General features: G+C 39.8%; 1 protein-coding gene across 3 annotated transcripts; it reads right to left on the bottom strand.

Annotated features, from left to right (window-relative positions):
* Positions 1 to 5,330: 5,330 nt before the first annotated feature.
* POLE4 (DNA polymerase epsilon 4, accessory subunit) lies at positions 5,331 to 17,295 on the bottom strand. Of its 3 annotated transcripts, none has more exons than XM_040458408.1 (5): positions 16,833 to 17,295; positions 16,170 to 16,254; positions 15,497 to 15,538; positions 14,909 to 15,055; positions 5,331 to 5,694 (listed from the first exon to the last, which is right to left on the bottom strand). In XM_040458408.1, exons 1-4 carry the CDS (start codon positions 17,040 to 17,042, stop codon positions 14,952 to 14,954), a joined length of 441 nt encoding a protein of 146 aa, XP_040314342.1. In that variant the 5' UTR covers positions 17,043 to 17,295; the 3' UTR covers positions 5,331 to 5,694; positions 14,909 to 14,951. The 3 variants fall into 3 exon arrangements, with proteins under 3 accessions (XP_040314342.1, XP_040314340.1, XP_040314341.1); XM_040458406.1 differs by having other exon boundaries at positions 14,909 to 15,051; positions 16,833 to 17,096; XM_040458407.1 differs by lacking the exon at positions 14,909 to 15,055 and having other exon boundaries at positions 16,833 to 17,093.
* Positions 17,296 to 17,665: the final 370 nt, after the last annotated feature.

The raw sequence follows: 17,665 nt of genomic DNA on the forward strand, positions 1-17,665 counted from the left end.
GCCAGCATTACCTTGATTCCCCAAACCAAAGACCCCACTAAAAAGAATTACACGCCAATATCCCTAATGAATAGGGATGCAAAAATTCTCAACAAGATACTAGCAAATTGAATTCAACAGTATATTAAAAGAATTATTCACCACAATCAAGTGGTATTCATTCCTCAGCTACAGGGCTGGTTCAATATTTGCACATCAATCAACGTGATATCTCACAGTAATAGAAGGAAGGAAAAGAACCGTATGATCCTGTCAAAGATGCAGAAAAAGCATTTGACAAAATACAGCATCACTTTTCGATAAAAACCCTCAAGAAAGTCGGTATAGAAGGAATATACATCATAAAAGTCATATATGCAAGGCCCACAGATAATATCATCTCCAATGGGGAAAAACTGAGAGCTTTCCCCCTGAGATAAGGAACACGACAGGGATGTCCACTCTCATCACTGTTCAACATAGTGTTGTTCAACATAGTGTTGGAAGTCCTAGCCTCAGCAATCAGACAACAAAATGAAATAAAAGATATACAAACTGGCAAAGAAGTCAAACTTTCACTCTTCGCAGATGACATGATACTCTACATAGAAAACCCAAAAGACTCAGCCAAAAACTGCTAGACCTGATACATGAATGCAGCAAAATTGCAGGATATAAAATCAATGTACAGAAATCGGTTGCATTTCTATACACCAATAATGAGGCAACAGAAAGAGATATCAGGGAATCTATCCCATTTACAATTGCACCGGTAACCATAAAATACCTAGGAATAAACTTAACCAAAGAGGTAAAAGATCTGTGCACTGAAAACTACAGAAAGCTTATGAAAGAAATTGAAGAAAAGAAGACACAAAGAAATGGAAAAACATTCCATGCCCATGGACTGGAAGAACAAATATTTTCAAAATGTCAATACTACCCAAAGCAATCTACACACTCAACGCAATCCCAATCAAAATAGTACCAGCATTCTTCACAGAGCTAGAACAATCAATCCTAAAATTTGTATGAGGGGGCACCTGGGTGGCTCAGTCAGTTAAGCGTCCGACTTCGGCTCAGGTCATGATTTCACAGTCCGTGAGTTCGAGCCCTGCGTCAGGCTCTGTGCTGACTGCTCAGAGCCTGGAGCCTGTTTCAGATTCTGTGTCTCCCTCTCTCTCTGCCCCTCCCCTGTTCATGCTCTCTCTCTGTCTCAAAAATAAATAAATGTTTAAAAAAAATTTTTTTAATAAAATAAAATTTGTATGGGACCACAAAAGACCCCAAACAGTCAATGTTGAAAAAAAAACAAAAAACAAAAACGAAGCTGGAGGCATCACAATCCTGGACTTTAGCCGTATTATTAAAGCTGTAATCATGAAGACAGCATGGTATTGGCACAAAAACAGACACATAGACCAATGGAATAGAATAGAGAACTCAGAAATGGATCAAGAATGGATGGCCAACTAATCTTTGACAAAGCAGGAAAGAACATCCAATGGAAAAAAGACAGTCTCTTTAGCAAATGGTACTGGAAGAACTGGACAGCAACATGCAGAAGAATGAAACTGGACCACTTTCTTATACCATACACAAAAATAAATTCAAAATGGATGAAAGACCTAAATGTGAGACAGGAAACCATCAAAATCCTACAGGATTAAACAGGCAGTAACCTCTTTGATTTCAGCCACAGCAACTTCGTACTTGACATGTCTCCAGAGGCAAGAGAAACAAAAGCAAACATGAACTATTGGGACCTCATCAAGATAAAAAGCTTCTGCACAGCAAAGGGAACCATCAACAAAACTAAAAAGCAACCAACAAAATGGGAGAAGATATTTGCAAATGACATATCAGATAAAGGGTTAGTATCAAAAATCTATAAAGAACTTAACCAAACTCAACACCCAAAAAACAAATAATTCAGTGAAAAAATGGGCAGAAGACATGAACAAACACTTTTCCAAAGAAGACATTCAGATGGAAAACAGACACACGAAAAGATGCTCAACATCATTCATCATCAGGGAAATACAAATCAAAACCACAATGAGACAACCTCACACTGGTCAGAGTGGCTAAAATGAACAACTCAGGAAACAACAGATGTTGGTGAAGATGTGGAGAAAGGGGAACCCTCTTGCACTGTTGATGGGAATGCAAACTGGTACAGCCACTCTGGAAAACAATGTGGAGGTTCTACAAAAAATTAAAAATAACTACCCTACAACCCAGCAACTGCACTACTAGGTATTTATCCAAAGGATACAGGAGTGCTGATTCGAAGGGGCACATGCACCCCAATGTTTATAGCAGCACTATCCACAATAGTCAAAGTATAGAAAGAGCCCAAACGTCCATCAACTAATGAATGGATAAAGAAGATGTGGTATATATACACAATGGAATACTACTCAGCAATGAAAAAGAATGAAATCCTGCCATCTGAAACAAGATGGATGGAACTGGAGGGTATTTTATGCTAAGCGAAATAAGTCAGAAAAAGACAGATATATGATTTCACTCATATGTGGAATTTTAGATAATCATGGGGACAGGAAGGAAAAATAAGATACAGAAAGGGAGGCAAACCATAAGAGTCTCTTAAATACAGAGAACACACTGAAGGTTATGGGGGTGGGGGGTTGTGGGGCTAGTGAAAATGGGTGATGAGCATTGAGGAGGGCACTTGTTGGGATGAGCACTGGCTATGGTATGAAAGTGATGAATCACAGAAATCTATTCCTGAAGCCCAGACTACACTGTATGCTAGCTAACTTGACAATACATACATACATAACAAAATAAAACTTAAATAAATTAAAAATTAAATTAAAAATTTAGTTCCTCAGTCACGCTAACCACATGTGTGGTAGCCACATGTTGCTGGTAGGTGGCTACAGCATGGGTACAGAACATTTACATCATCACAGAAAGTTCTCTTGGACAGTACAACATAGAAGGGACTGACAAAGCAATTGGATGGAAGGAGCCTAGATCCCACAATGACCCCATGGACATTGGATATGACTACAGTGTTTGAAGGCACCTGAATGGGGCAGGATGACACAGTTGGTCAACAGCTCAGAGCACTAAGGTTCAAGCTACCCTACCTAGTGGAGAATGAGCCCTATCAATTTGTCTCTGGGACTCCTTCTTGTTGTTCATAACTAACCAGTGCCCTCTACTGACTGGCAGATTCTTCTTGATGTATTTGATCAGGTCTGAGTCTGGGAGCCATTTAGCCTCTGAAAAGCCTTAGAGGTTCCACGTTCAAAAGGTAATCCTCCTAGCTTATTTCCAAATTCCTGGGGAGATCTACCATCACTCACATACTGGAGCATATTATTATGAGCAAACGGCTTTGATCATGCACTTCTGAGCAGAGCCTCATACTTGTTTCCTTTGCATTTCACCAGATCTTGCATACAGGGACAACACATGCCTGAGGTTCAGGTAGCTTGCAGTGAAAGAGCAGCAAGAATTCTATATTGCAATTGATACACTATTTAGCGTCTGGAGGATTCTGGACCAGAATCCAGAGGAAAAGTGTAACTGTCATTTCTCAGGAAACTCCAAGGAAAATTCCTAAAACTGTCACAACCTTAACCTCATCTGGCAGAAGAGAACACATCTACCAAATGGTGGTCTAATGGTGGCTGCCTTTACCAAGGGCTCAGGGAGTCAGCCTCCTCCTACTGGTTATGGCCCAGGAATGTAGGAGCCTCTGAATTCCTAGGTCACCTGCAGGCTTTATGGCAGCATTCCAAGACCACTTCTTACCATGACACTATTTTATAAATGATGAATCAGTTCAAAAGATATGCATGCGGGACTCATGGGCCAGGTATTGCGCATCATGAGTACTGTATAGACAAGAAGTGTTGATATACTAGAGATCACCAATACATTAAATAGATTCAACAAACAGCTTTGCAGACTGTCTCACTGGGGCCCTCCTTTGGTTTGAATCTTTCTCTGCACCTTTGTGTGCCCAGTCCTTTCCGTGATACGGGACCTTCACCAGGTGACCTACAATATCTGGTGTTCCCCTCTCACTTTTTGTTTTGTTTTTTTTTGGGGGGGGGGAGGGGAGAGAGAGGTAGCACGAGCTGGGGAGGGATGGAAAAGGGAGAGAATCTCAAGCAGGGTCCACATCCAGCAAGGAGTCCAACACCGCAGGCCTTGATCTCACAACCTTGAGATCACGACCTGAGCCGAAACCAAGTTAGAGGCATAAGAGACTAAGCCATCCAGGTCCCCCCTACCCCTTACTTCTTAAAGAGTGGTGGTTGTTTTCCTTCACTTCCTCTCTATTCTAGACATTCTACATACTTCATCTCCCCCTGCCCTTAGGAGGGAGATTTACATTTTCCTGTAGACTAGTCTGTGAACCAGTGGTGGGAAGAAAATTTCTTGGGGAATTTGTTTGAAAAAAAATAATAAGAGAGATTCTTGGAGCTCCACCCCCTGAGATTCTAATTTATTAGGCCTAGGGGTCCTAGAAATGGGCATTTTAAACAAATGCTACAGATGAATCTGAAAAACGATCAAGTGTTTAAATCAGCTTCCTGCTGCTCTCTTTAACCACTATTCTCCAAGTACTTTGCCTCCTTCCTGCTAGATCACCCAAGCCTTCCCTTAAAAACCAAAATTTAGCAGGACCTAAGGGAGGGGAGAATGAGCAGTTATTATTTAATGGCTACAGTTGCAGTTTCAGAGTATGAAAAATGTTTTGAAAATGGATGGTGGTGATAGTTGCACTACAGTGTGAATATACTTAATGCCACAAAACTGTACACTTAAAAATAGTTAAAACAATAAATGTCACGTGATGTGTATTTTGCCACAATTTAAAAAATAAAAAAAGGAATGGGTACTGATACATACTATAATATAAACAAACCCTGAAAACATTATCTAAGTGAAAGATGCCAGACACAAAATACCATAAATCATATGATTCCATCAGTATGAAGATATTTTAAAATTGAGTGTGGTGATAGCTGCACATATCTGTGAATGTACTAAAAACTACTAAAATGTACACTTTAAATGGGTGAATGGTACAGTATGTACATTATATCTCAATAAAGCTGTTAAAATTTTAACTGATTTTAAAACTATGATCACATTTATTTAAACTTCTGAAGAACTTAAGTGGCATCCCATAAATCCTGGAATCACATTCTGGTGACATACTGGGGGAAAAAGAAGCAAATAAATCAAAGGAATGAGGTTTAGAACAGCTGGCAAGGAAGATCAGAAAGATCTGTAACTGGGCATGGTGGTCCTCTGGTCACAGTGACAAGGACAAAGGCAAGATTATAAAACACACTATGTTGAAATTGATCAGAAACCTTTATTATGTTCCTCATCATTCATTAAGCAACCTACACAAATCATTTTCTCTTTCTCTGCCTCAAACAGCATAGGCTGCATCCAAGCCTAAATGGAAGACACAGTAGGTGGAAGACCTTGTAGAGAAAAGCTAACATGTGAGATCTCTGCTTATCTCGGCTTAGGTGAAGGTAGGACAGGAAAAGCATATAAGTACAATATTCCAAATACTCCGTTCTTCAAAGATGAGGCCTGCAGGAGAGGGGCTGTCCGAAGGACGCAGGTGAAGGCTCACAAAACTGCCCAGCTCAGCAATCAATCCAAAGGCTCACAAAACTGCCCAGCTCAGCAATCAATCCAAAGTTCCTTTAAAACAAAAACAAAAACAAAAACAAAAACAAAGAGCAACATGTAAAGCAAGGTGCCTCAAGAACTGGATGAGTGTCACAAACTGGGCAAAGTTAGAGTAGAAGCTGCTCTGGTACTGGCAATTCTCTAAGATCAAATTACTCATTTGGGGGAATATCCATCCAAAAGATCTCAGAGAAAGAACATGTCACTACAGAAAGTGGGCACCTGAGAGTTAAGCACACAGGTCTAGAGAGTTAGAATGAGATGTGGGGAACAGAGCAAAGAAGTTGTTGTGTTAGTTAATGAGCATTTGGGGATTCCATACAAAGTGTGATCAATACAGAATAAAGGAGAAAAGTTTTCTAAGCAAAAAGTTCATAACCTTTTGAGAAACTTCCAGTTCAAGATGGGAGACTGAGCTCACAAATTTGTATGCCCTCCCTTTCAAGATTCCATTCAAAAGAAATAAAAGGTTTTAAAAAGGTATAAATCTACAATAAAGAATGGGGCCCATCAGCAGTTAAGAGATTTCAACAAAAGCTGAATAGAAATCTGATTGAAGTATGTTTATAAATAGAAAAACAAATCAGCCTAGAATGAATAGAGGGGGGCAACAGAGGTGGGAGCCCATCGCCTAGGAGACCCTTGGGGAAGTTCCAGCCAGACTCAGACACCAGGAATGACAGAGAAAGAAACAGGTCAGAAAGGGTTAGTGACCTGAGGGTCTACATAAGAAACAGCTGGCCCCATCTCCCTACAACCCTTCCAGCATGGAGCATTACCAGAAAACAAAATGGGAAAAAATCAGGGGTTCTCTTCTAATAAACTAAATGAATTACCTGAAGAACTACAGGAGCCTCTGAAAATGCCAGCTCCCCAAAGTAAGGCTTTCCGGACCCCAGCTTAACATCTGGTCCCACCCCAGCCCACCCTAAAGTAAAAGTGCCAGGCAAAAACCACCTTCCCATACACACACACAGCTTCCAAACAGACTTCTTAACTACCTCATTCCTAAACGGAATGGAAATTACTGGGCAGACTAGAGAGAAAGGAAAAATTAAAATTTATTAAAAAAAAAAAAAAACCCTAGATAAAACAGATAATTCAGAAAAGAACACAAGAAAACCAAGCAAAAATACCTCTAAGTTAAAAAAGAAAAAAAGAAATAGCCTCTGTGATAAAGGCAAATTCCTGCTGAGATCAACTGATAAACCTGATTGAAATATTTTTAAAAAGAAAATCCTTCAAGCACTGAAGAGGCACCAATAAAAGTGAAATCTAAAATCTAGAGAAGGCAAGAACACAAAGTAAACCCAGCCTCCAAACCTGTTTTTGCCCTAAGATCATTTGCCGTCCAAAAGATAGAGCTGAGAAATTTTGGCTGAGCAAATCAAGAGTCAAATCTAAGAGTGTGCCCAAGAGAGAAGGTCTGATTTTTTAAAAAGCTACAGTCCCAAAAAGTGGCACCCTCAGAGTAACACTGCACTAGAATTAAATCAGCCCCTTCGCAGACTTGCCATCAGGGTTCACATAGATTACCACAGAGAACCAAGAATCCTCAAGTCTTGGATCTGGATTAAGGAGATTAATACATTCCCCTAGGGGCCTTGCAGCAGCAAATGAAAATCTTCTTTGGAGAAAGGTTTCATCATACAAGCCTCAAACTATCCAAAAAATAATTTATTCAAGTACATTGACCAATACATCAAGAAAGCTAGGCATAAAGAGGAAAAAAGACTATGAAACAATATCAACAGAAACAAGTCAGGAAAAAAAATAAAATAAATCGGCCTCAAAAATGCTTTGGATATTAATTAGACTGGAGACTATAAAACAACGACACTTACTTTGTTTAAACAAATAAAAGACTAGCTTCAAAACACCTGGAGCAAATACAAATAACAAACAGGCAAATGGAATTCACAGAACTGAAAATACAAAAACAAACTAAAAAATTAACAGAAAAGTTTAAAGGAGACAATTCACTGGAGAGAGAATTAATAAACTGGGAGATCAGAAAAAAACTACACAGAATGCAGCACAGAGAGGCAAAATTATGACTGAGGTTTAACATACATTTAATGGAAATCTTAATGAGAAAGGAGAAAGAACAAAGCAGAGCCATTATCTGAAAAGATACAAGCTGAGATTTCTCCAGGACTGATAAAAGACACCAATCCCTAGATTTAAGAAGCCTAAGCAGCAGATACATAGAGGGAAATCAGCACCCAGATACATCCAAGTAAAACTACAAAAATATCAAAAACAAATATAAAAATCTTAAAAGTATCCAAAACAAGGACAAATTAGCTTCAATTAACAGATTAACAGTGATTTCTAAACAGAAACAATGGAAGTCAAAACACAGAATGAGATCTTCAACACTATAAAATTAACTTTCCACCTAAAATTCTATATTCAGCAAGATGCCTTTAAAAACCAAAGTAAAATATAGGAATGCAGGCACTCTGGAAAACACTATGAAGGTTCCTCAAAAAATTAAAAATAGAACTACCCTACGACCCAGCAATTGCACTATTAGGCATTACCAAGGAATACGGGTGTGCTGTTTCAAAGGGGCATATGCATCCCAATGTTTATAGCAGCACTATTGACAATAGCCTAAGTATGGAAAGAGCCCAAATGTCCATCGACTGATGAATGGATAAAGAAGATGTGGTATATATACACACAATGGAGTATTACTCAGTGATGAAAAAGAATAAAATCTTGCCATTTGCAACAATGTGGAATTGAACTAGAGGAATTCAAACCCCAAATTTGGCTCTAGGTCTTGCTCTGGCTCTGCGCTGACAGGGCAGAGCCTGCTGGGAATTCCCTCCCTCTCTCTCTGCCTCTCCCTGCGCTATGCTCACCTGCTCTTTCTCTCTCTCAAAAAAAATAAATAACTTTAAAAAAAAGAGAGAGTATATACTTTCCAGATAGAGGGAAAAATGAAATAACAAATTATACTTAAAACAAGGGCAAAAAACTGAAAAAAAAAAAACATAAAATAGGACAAATGGGAAACACAAAATAATATAGTAGATTTAAACCCATATATATATATATCACTAATTGCATTAAACATAAATGAACTAAGTGCTGCAAACACTGTCAGCCTAAAGTTTTAAAAATAATCCAATTATACCGTTTATAAATACGGAAAGGTAAAAATTTTTTAAACGAGAAAAATACACACCATTCAAATACTAACAAAAGAAAGCTTGTAAGTTTTAAAAATATTAAACAAAATAATCTTTAAGGCAAAAAGCACAAACAAAAGTAACAATGATCAATTTATAAATATAAAATGTTCAAACACTTAACTGCTAATAGCCTACTGCTGACCAATAACACAGTTGATTAGCACATATTTTGTAGGTCATATGCATTACTATACTGTATTATTACAATATAGTCACCTAGAAAAAAATGTTAATAAAATAAGGAAGGAAAAATACATTTATAGGGCTGTACTGTAAAAAAAATCCACATATACTGAAGCAGCTCGAACCTGTACCATTTAGGGTACCTGGTTGGCTCGGTCAATACAGCATATGACTCTTAATCTCAGGGTCATGAGTTCAAGCTCCACACTCATCATGCAGCCTACTTAAAAAAAAAAAAAAAAAAATGCCCACTTGGGGTGCCTGGCCGGCTCAGTCAGAAGAGCAGATGGCTCTTGATCTTAGGGTTGTGAGTTCAAGCCCCATGCTGGGTACAGAAAGTACTAAAGAAAAAGAAAAATAAACTTTAAAAACAAACAGAGGCACCTGGGTGGCTCACTAGGTTAAGCGTCCAAATCTTGATTTCAGCTCAGGTTATAATCTCACAGGTTTGTGGGTTCAAGCCACATCAGGCTCTGTGCTGACAGCAGTCAGAGTCTGCTTGGGATTCTCTCTCCATCTCCCTCTGCCCTTCCTGCACATACATGCTCTCTCTCTCAAAATAAATAAATTTAAAACAAACAAAAAACCTGTGCTATTCAAGGGTCAGCTGTACTATGAAGAACTTTATGCCAACAAACTTGAAAATTTAGACAAAATGTAAAATTCCTAGAAAAACTACAACTCTTATGGGGGGAAGCAGGGCAAGACGACCTCAAGAAAATAAAATAAAATCAGAATGGTCCCAATACCATCCAAAAACATCAATCAAAAATCTTCCCACAAGGAAAATTCTAGGCTCAGATGGCTTCACTGATGAATTATACCATTCAAATAAGAAATAATTCCAATCTTACAAATTTTCTAGAGAACAGATCAAAAAGATATACATACTCTCCAACTAATTTGTATGAGGCTCACATTCGATATGAAAAAAATCTCCAATCTCTCTTTATAAACATTGATAGAGCATTTGAATCTATTAAAATTAAACTACAAAAAACTTTAGAGTTAAGTATAATTAATGGGGAAACACTGAAAGCTTCCCCTTTGAAATAAAGATGACTGCTATCAGCACATCTATTCAACATTAGACTGGAGATTCTAGGGCAAGAAGAAATTAAAAAGAAAAGGATTGGGAAAATTTCACAAAATTGTCACTACTAGTGGATATTACTGTGTAACTAAGGAAATCCAAAAGAATCAACAGAAATCATTAGAGTTAAACAAGATGCTAGGCACAAAATTAACACAGAAAACCAATTATATTTCTATACTATCAACATTCAGAAAATTAATTTTTTCTTAGAAAGATACCAGTAACAAGAGCATCAAAATTATTAAATACTTAAAGAAAAGCATCTAACAAAATTATTCAAGATTTCTTCCCAGAAAATAAAAAACCTTAATTTATGAAACATTAAAGGGGCACTTGGGTGGCTCAGTCAGTTAAGCATCTGACTCTTGGTTTTGGCTCAGGTCATGATCTCATGGTTTCATAAGTACAAGTCCCGCATCAGCCTCTGCACTGACAGTGTGGAGGCTGCTTGGGATTCTATCTCCCTCTTTCTGCTTCTCCCCCACTCACGCTGTCTCTGTCTCTCTCAAAAATGAATTTAAAAAAAAAAAAAAGGTTTTTAAACATTAAAGATCTAAATAAATGGAGAAATATACCATGTTCATGGACTGAAAGATTCACTATTGTAAAAATACAGTTTCTCCCCCTAAATAATCTACAGATTCAATACAATCCCCACCGATATGCTTTTTACATGGAATTTGACAAGCAGATCTTCAAATACGCATGAAAGTGCAAAGAACTTAAAATAGTCAAGACACTTAAAGAAGGTGGGAAGATTTGTTCTTTCAAATAAAGCAACTATAATTCAGACTGTGTGCGATGGGCATGGGAATAGACACAACAGAAAGCCCAGAAACAGCCCTGATTTCTAACAAAAGTAGCACTGCAAAGAAAATAATACGGAAAAGTATCTATCTAAATAATAAGAAAAAAAAATAAATTGACCCTCACTTCAGTCTGATACACAAAAAGTCAACTAAAGTTTTATGAAAGACAAGAAAACTACAAAAATTTTAGCATATAGGAGAATGTCTTCATGACATGGGATGGGAAAAAAGTCTTAAACAGGAAAACAAAGAGCATTACCTATAAAGAAAAACATTAATACATTTGACTATCTTTATTTTTGTTAATGTTTTAATTATTTTTGACAGAGCACAAGGGAGGGCAGAGAGATGGGGACATTAGATCTGAAGTGTGCTCTGTGCTGACAGCAGCGAGCCTGACATGGGGCCTGAACTCACTAACCATGAGATCATGCCCTAAGCCTGAGTCAGGTGCTCAACCAACAGAGCCATCCAGGTCCCCCACATTTGACTATCTTTAATTAAGAACTCATTTATTGGGGTGGCTGGGTGGCTCAGTCAGTTAAGCATCCTACTCTTGATTTCAGTTCAGGCCATGATCTCATGGTTAGTGAGGTCAAGCCCCACATCAGGCTCGGTGCTGACAGGGTGGAGCCTGTTTAAGATTTTCTCTCTCTCTCTCTCTCTCTCTCTCTCTCTCTCTGCCCCCTCCCACTTGTGCATGCCCTTTCTCTCTCTCTCTCAAAATAAATAAACTTAAAAAAATAACCTCATTTATCAAAAAGCACTCTAAACAGTGAAAAGCCAAGTCTAAACCAGGAAAAGATGCCTGCTTCCCATATGCTGAAAAAGATTCATATCCAGAAAAAAGAAAAAGAAAAAGAAAAAGCATATACATACATAATTACAGTTATAGTTATAAATCAATAAGGAAAAAGACAAAATATCCAAGATAAAAATAAGACACCACCTCACCCCCAAAAAAGGGACACACGTATGAGAAGATGTCACCAGTAATCAGGGCAATGCAAATTAAAAGTACTATGCAATTATCATTAACATCCCCACCAGACTGGCAGAAATTAAATCCCAAGTGTTGATGAGAATGAGGAACAGTGGGAATTATCATATGCTCTTGGTAGAAATGTCAATCAGGCATGCAAGAAGTATGGGCATGGGAATAGACACAACAGTATCTATTAGACAGCAGTATCTACAAAAGATGGAGTTATACATATCCTATATCCCAGCAATTTTATCTATACCCACATACATACATACATACATAAACACACACACACACACCTGGAGAAACGTGTAAGAATGTTCATAGTGAATTGTTTATAACAGAAAAAAAAGTTATCCAAATATCCACATTAAAATGGTTCAATTGTGGGGCACCTGGGTGGCTCAGTTGGTTATGCATCCAACTTCAGCTAGGTCATGATCTTGCAGTTCATGAGTTCGAACCCCGCAGTGGGCTCTGTGCTGACAGCCTAGAGTCTGGAAGCCTGCTTTGGATTCTGTGACTCCCTCTCTCTGCCCTACCCCACTTGCATTCTCTCTTTCTCTCTCAAAAATAAATATTAAAAAACATTTTTTTTAATGGCCCAATTGTAATACTGTCACACAATCGTATGCCATACAGCACAAAAAACAAACGAGATATGTACAACCACATAGATGATTTGGTTACATTTTTAAAATTTCAAAAAAATATAAAACTAAATCCCACTGTTAAAGGATACATGCTTATGTGCTAAAACTATAAAGAAAAATCAAGTAAATAATTACCAAAAAGTCAGGATACTGTTAAGTCAGCAAAGGGGATGGAAAGAAGATCTATCACAAAGAAGGAATATATATGGAACTTCTGGGGGCTGATGCTATTCTATCTCTTAACCTAGCTGGTGGTTACAATGGTGTTCATTTTGTTATTTATTGCCTTTACATTTGTTATCCGTGTTCATAAGGAAAGGCTTAGAATATACATATATCAATACCTTTGCATATAACATCCAGAAAATTACCCAAGAAACTAATAACAGTTGCCTGCAGGGAAGACATGTCTAAGAGGGATTAAAGGACAGGAAGGGTAGTGGTAGTGTCCACATTACTGTTTTTCAACTACTTGACCTACAGGTAAAGCATGGGAGATTTAACTATGACAAGAAGATATGTTATTAGCCTTGACAATGTCAAAGTAGAAGTATAAATGACACTAAGTGAGAGTTAAGAGTGGGTTAAAAAATGGGAAAGGAAGAGATAGGCTCACTGATAGTCATACCTTCCAAAGTGGAGAGTTAACCAAAAAAATAGATATTTTAGTGTTATGTAAACTGTAAAGGTAACAAAGGAACAATTTGTTCCTTTTATAATGTCCAACATTATAAAAATAATGACATAACTACCAAAAATCAGAAGGGGGGAAGAGGGATTTATGGAGCAGTACAGGTTACCCAAATCTTCATTTATCACAGCAGGAAGTTAACAGATAACATGTATAGTTGAAAAACCAAAGATGAAGCATATTATTTAGAAATATAAGTAACCACTTAAAAAGCTAAAAAACAGAAACAACAAAAGGGCATGGAGCACCAGCTGCATTTCATTGTAAGACATTAGATATTTGATTTTCAAGCATGGATATATATCGCCTTGATTAAAAAAGAAAAAAAAAATAATTTTCTACTTAGAACATATACATCTAAGGACATAAGAACATTTATTTTATCAAGTACAAAATAAGAGAATACTCAATCTACAAATGCTAAAATGGCCAAAATTCAGATATATTAATGTAGAGAGAACAGACGAATGCAACTACTGAGATTATTGGATCAGAAGATGAAAATGAATACATCCACCACTCAATAAATGACCATTTATGAAAAATCCAACCTAAGGGGCACCTGGGTGGCTCAGTTGGTTAAGGGCCCTGACTTGGTTTAAGCTCAGGTCATGACCTTGCGGTTTGTTGAGTTCAAGCCCCCCACCCCCACCCCCCCACCAGCCAAGGCAGGCTCTGCACTGACAGTGCAGAGCCTGCTTGGAATTCTCTCTCTGCCCCTCCCCCGCTTGTGCACGTGCTCTCACACTCTGTCTCTCAAAATAAATAAATAAACTTAAATAAACAAATAAATTAATAATAAAAATAAAAATCGAAGCTAAGTACTATGCCATGGAAGAGGATAGAGGGGAAAACTACATAAGATCTCTCCACTTCCATTCTGTGGTACCCTCCAATTCATCATCCACAGGTCTGTAGTGTTACCTCTTTAAAATATGTATCTTATTATATACTCTGAAAAACTGGTCACTAAAAGTGAGCTGGTAAAGCAGGCGCTGAACATTTTTGGAGAACTGATGGGAAGTCTGTCACAAGAAGTTGCCTTCCTTAGGTAGGCAGGTAACAAGTTACTAAGAAAAATGAGTAAGCAAAAAAAGGGTTAAGACAGACCTACAAACTGAAAGAATACTCAATAATCTAGACTTAAAGCTAGCTATGGAAATGTATCTTGAAACACATTTAAAAGAATGTATCAAAAGGGTGAGAGGCCCAGATTGATATGATGCAGAACAAAAGAGAAAAATAGTGATATATATGACACAGAACAAAAGAGAAAACTAGTGAAATAAATAAAGCCACAAAGGATTTGTGGAGATAATGAGGCTTGAAAGAGATCATGAGAACACCCTGGTATTGTAAGGGCAAGAATGAACTGCAAGTGCACGGCTTTCACATAGTCAAGCAGAATTTGTGCAGGGAACAATAAGCTGATCAGATATAATTAAATAGGAGAAATAGCCCTGAAAGAAGATAGCTAAAATAAGGTATCTCAAATATTTTCTATTTCAATGACAAGACTTAGTACACAAATTAATCCAAAACTCTTAACAACAAACAGGCAAGTACATAATCTCCCAGTGGCAAAATAATAACTATAGGGCACCTGAGTGGCTCAGTTGGTTAAGAGTCCAACTCTTGATTTCGGCTCAGCTCATGATGAACCCCGCGTTGAGCTGACAGTACTGGATTCCTGGGATTCTCTCTCTTTCCCCCTCTCTCTGCCCCTCTCGCTCAAGCATGCGAGCTCTCTCTCAAAATAAACATTTAAAAAATTTTTTTAAATAATGTTATACAGACTGAAGAAGAAGAAAGAACAAGAAGCAACCCTTTAAATGTTGGCAATTGTTTCTGATCTCTAGCATTATGATACAGGGAAGATTATATCTAGGAATGGAGATTAAAATATGAATCAAACTTTTCAATGCACCTAACTCCACTGGAGTCCTTATATTGCCTCTCATTTTTTATAATTAGCAATTCTCAGGAAAAAGTTCTAATGACCCAAGAGAATTAGAATTGCTAGATCTCACCAGATTTAACATATTAGTTTTTCCCATCTTAATGGGAAGTAGAAAGAATTATCACTATACAGACAAGGAAGAACCAAATAGCAGTTTTATAAGATTTTGAACTCAGCTCATTAGCATGGGAAAGACAGGTGGAAATGATTATCCATCCATAGAGAACTCACCTTCCAGAAAAGCAAATTCATCCACGGCTTCTATTGCATTATCTGAAACACAATGTAAAGGGACACCTGACTAACTCTGGTCATTTGGACACCAACCTCTTAAAAAAAAAAAAAAAACACAACCCACATAGTGAAGGGCGTGAGGCTTTATGCAAATGAGGGCATTTATAAAATTTGTCCCTTGATTTTGTGAATCCATTTCTACTCCACCACTAAATCTTACATATCAGCTGCCTCTCTACAAGAGTAGAAAAGCCTAGGTAAACACTGTTCGGTAAGGGGAAACCCTTTGCTCTGAAAGTCATCAAAGAAGAGTCTGGCAAAATGAAGGGAAAGTGGAATTAAGGTACACAAAAGTTTACACATATACAAGGGTTACCAACTAAAAAGAAACAAATCAAACCCCCAGTTTCTATGGGAAAAAGAAGTGTCAAGTCTGATTCAACATAGCAGACAGCATAAAGGGGTATAATCAGCTTTAGCAACACATGGACTCCTTTCATTCCCTACCCCACCACCTATACAGCCACCCAAAGCACTGGGACCCTAAAGGTAGGACTTTCTATCACTGTGGCAGTCCAAAGGGATGTGGCACCTTTCATCTTACAGAGGTGGCTTCCCCCAGCCCTCCCTCCTTTGCCCCCAGATACCAAATACCACAGTGACACTCTACCCAAATCTCTCCTCTGAAGGGTTTTCCTCTTTCCTTGTTGAGCACAGCAGTAGGCATCTTTTGCAATGGTCTCCACAAATAATTCCTGTGAGGCACAAGGGGAGAGTTGTAGCAATGGATTCTAGCACAATTCTTGTGAGCTCTTCTATTTGAGTGGTGGGAAGGAGGTGAGGGGTGCTCAGGTGCATGGAAAGGTTCTCAGTCTGGACTTCATGACGATCTGCTCCCATTCCCTCTACCCCAGTAGGACGTGACACGTTCCTGCTCCCTCACTTGTAAATTCTCCAGACTCATTCACTTGAGATTCCCACAAGCTGTGTCAGGCATTGTAAAAGCAATTTAAAGTCGTTGTCCGTGCCCTAATGAAGAGGCAGGTGTGTTAACAAACCAATACAACTACTGAAAGTATGTGTCTCTTTCCCCTAGTGTTCCCTCTTAGACTTTTATCTCAGAATCTGGCCCCGGCCCCTCACCTCCGCATTCTTCACACACCCAGTCCAGACCCTCTTCCACCCCGGCTTCCCCCTCTCCCCAAGCCTCCCAAGACGCCGCTAAGCCCCGCCCCCAGGAAGGTTCCCCCCAGGCCCCGCCCCTCGCCACGGCCCCGCCCCTCGCCACCTCCCCGCCCCGCAGCCCCGTGTGGCCTTCGCGCTCCCGCCGCACCGCTGCTCGTGCCAGAATGAAGATGGCTTCCTGTCCCGCGAGGGTCACGTCGGGGTCCGCCTTCACCAAGGCCTTCACTCGCGCTAATGGCAACCTCGAGAGACGAGCTCCGGGCACACTCGTCGGGGCCTGCGGCGGCGGGGCCGCTGCCTCCCCACTGGGCCCCTCCTCCTCGCGGGGTGTCCCATTTCCAGCCGCCGCCGCCGCCATCCGGGCCCCAAGCGTGCTGCGCGCGGCCGCCGACTGTGCGCGCGCGTGCGACGCCGGCCCCTTTCCCGCGCGCGCCGAAGGCCACGCCCCCTGTGGGCGCGTGGCTCCGCCCCTTACGCGGCTGGAAGCTCCCGGGACTCCCGGCTGGGCGTGGCGGCTCTCCCTGCGCCGTCGCCGCTCCGCCACCGCTCTACCGCGGACTCTTTTCCCGGTACCGGTGAACCTGTGGGGCCTAGTTGGGCCCAGGCACCGTCCCTTACTGGTTTAATGTGGTTGGGCCCGGCTAGTGCGGGGGAGGAGCATCCTTGGTCTGGAGAAACCCAAACCTGGCCCGCAAGAATGTCTCAGTCAAGTGATAAGCAAGTGATAGCCAAAGCTGAGAAGGGCAGGTGCCCCTGCGAGGCCTGGGCTTTCCGGAGGGCGCAGTGGACTGGGGAAAAAGGGTCCCGAGAAGGGCGCGAAATCTGGACCAGTGTCAAGGAGAACAAAATGCCCTAAAAGGAGGTTGTGGCGATCACAAGCCGTCCACGCTTGTTCAATCGCGAGTTGCACCACAGTGTTGGCTTTCAAAGTTTTTGTTCACAGGCTCCGTTTACACTCTTAGAAGTTACTAAGGATCGCAA

Source organism: Herpailurus yagouaroundi, unplaced genomic scaffold (genome assembly GCF_014898765.1).
Source record: "Herpailurus yagouaroundi ecotype Mexico unplaced genomic scaffold, PumYag 221, whole genome shotgun sequence".
NCBI classification, from domain to species: Eukaryota; Metazoa; Chordata; class Mammalia; order Carnivora; family Felidae; genus Herpailurus; species Herpailurus yagouaroundi.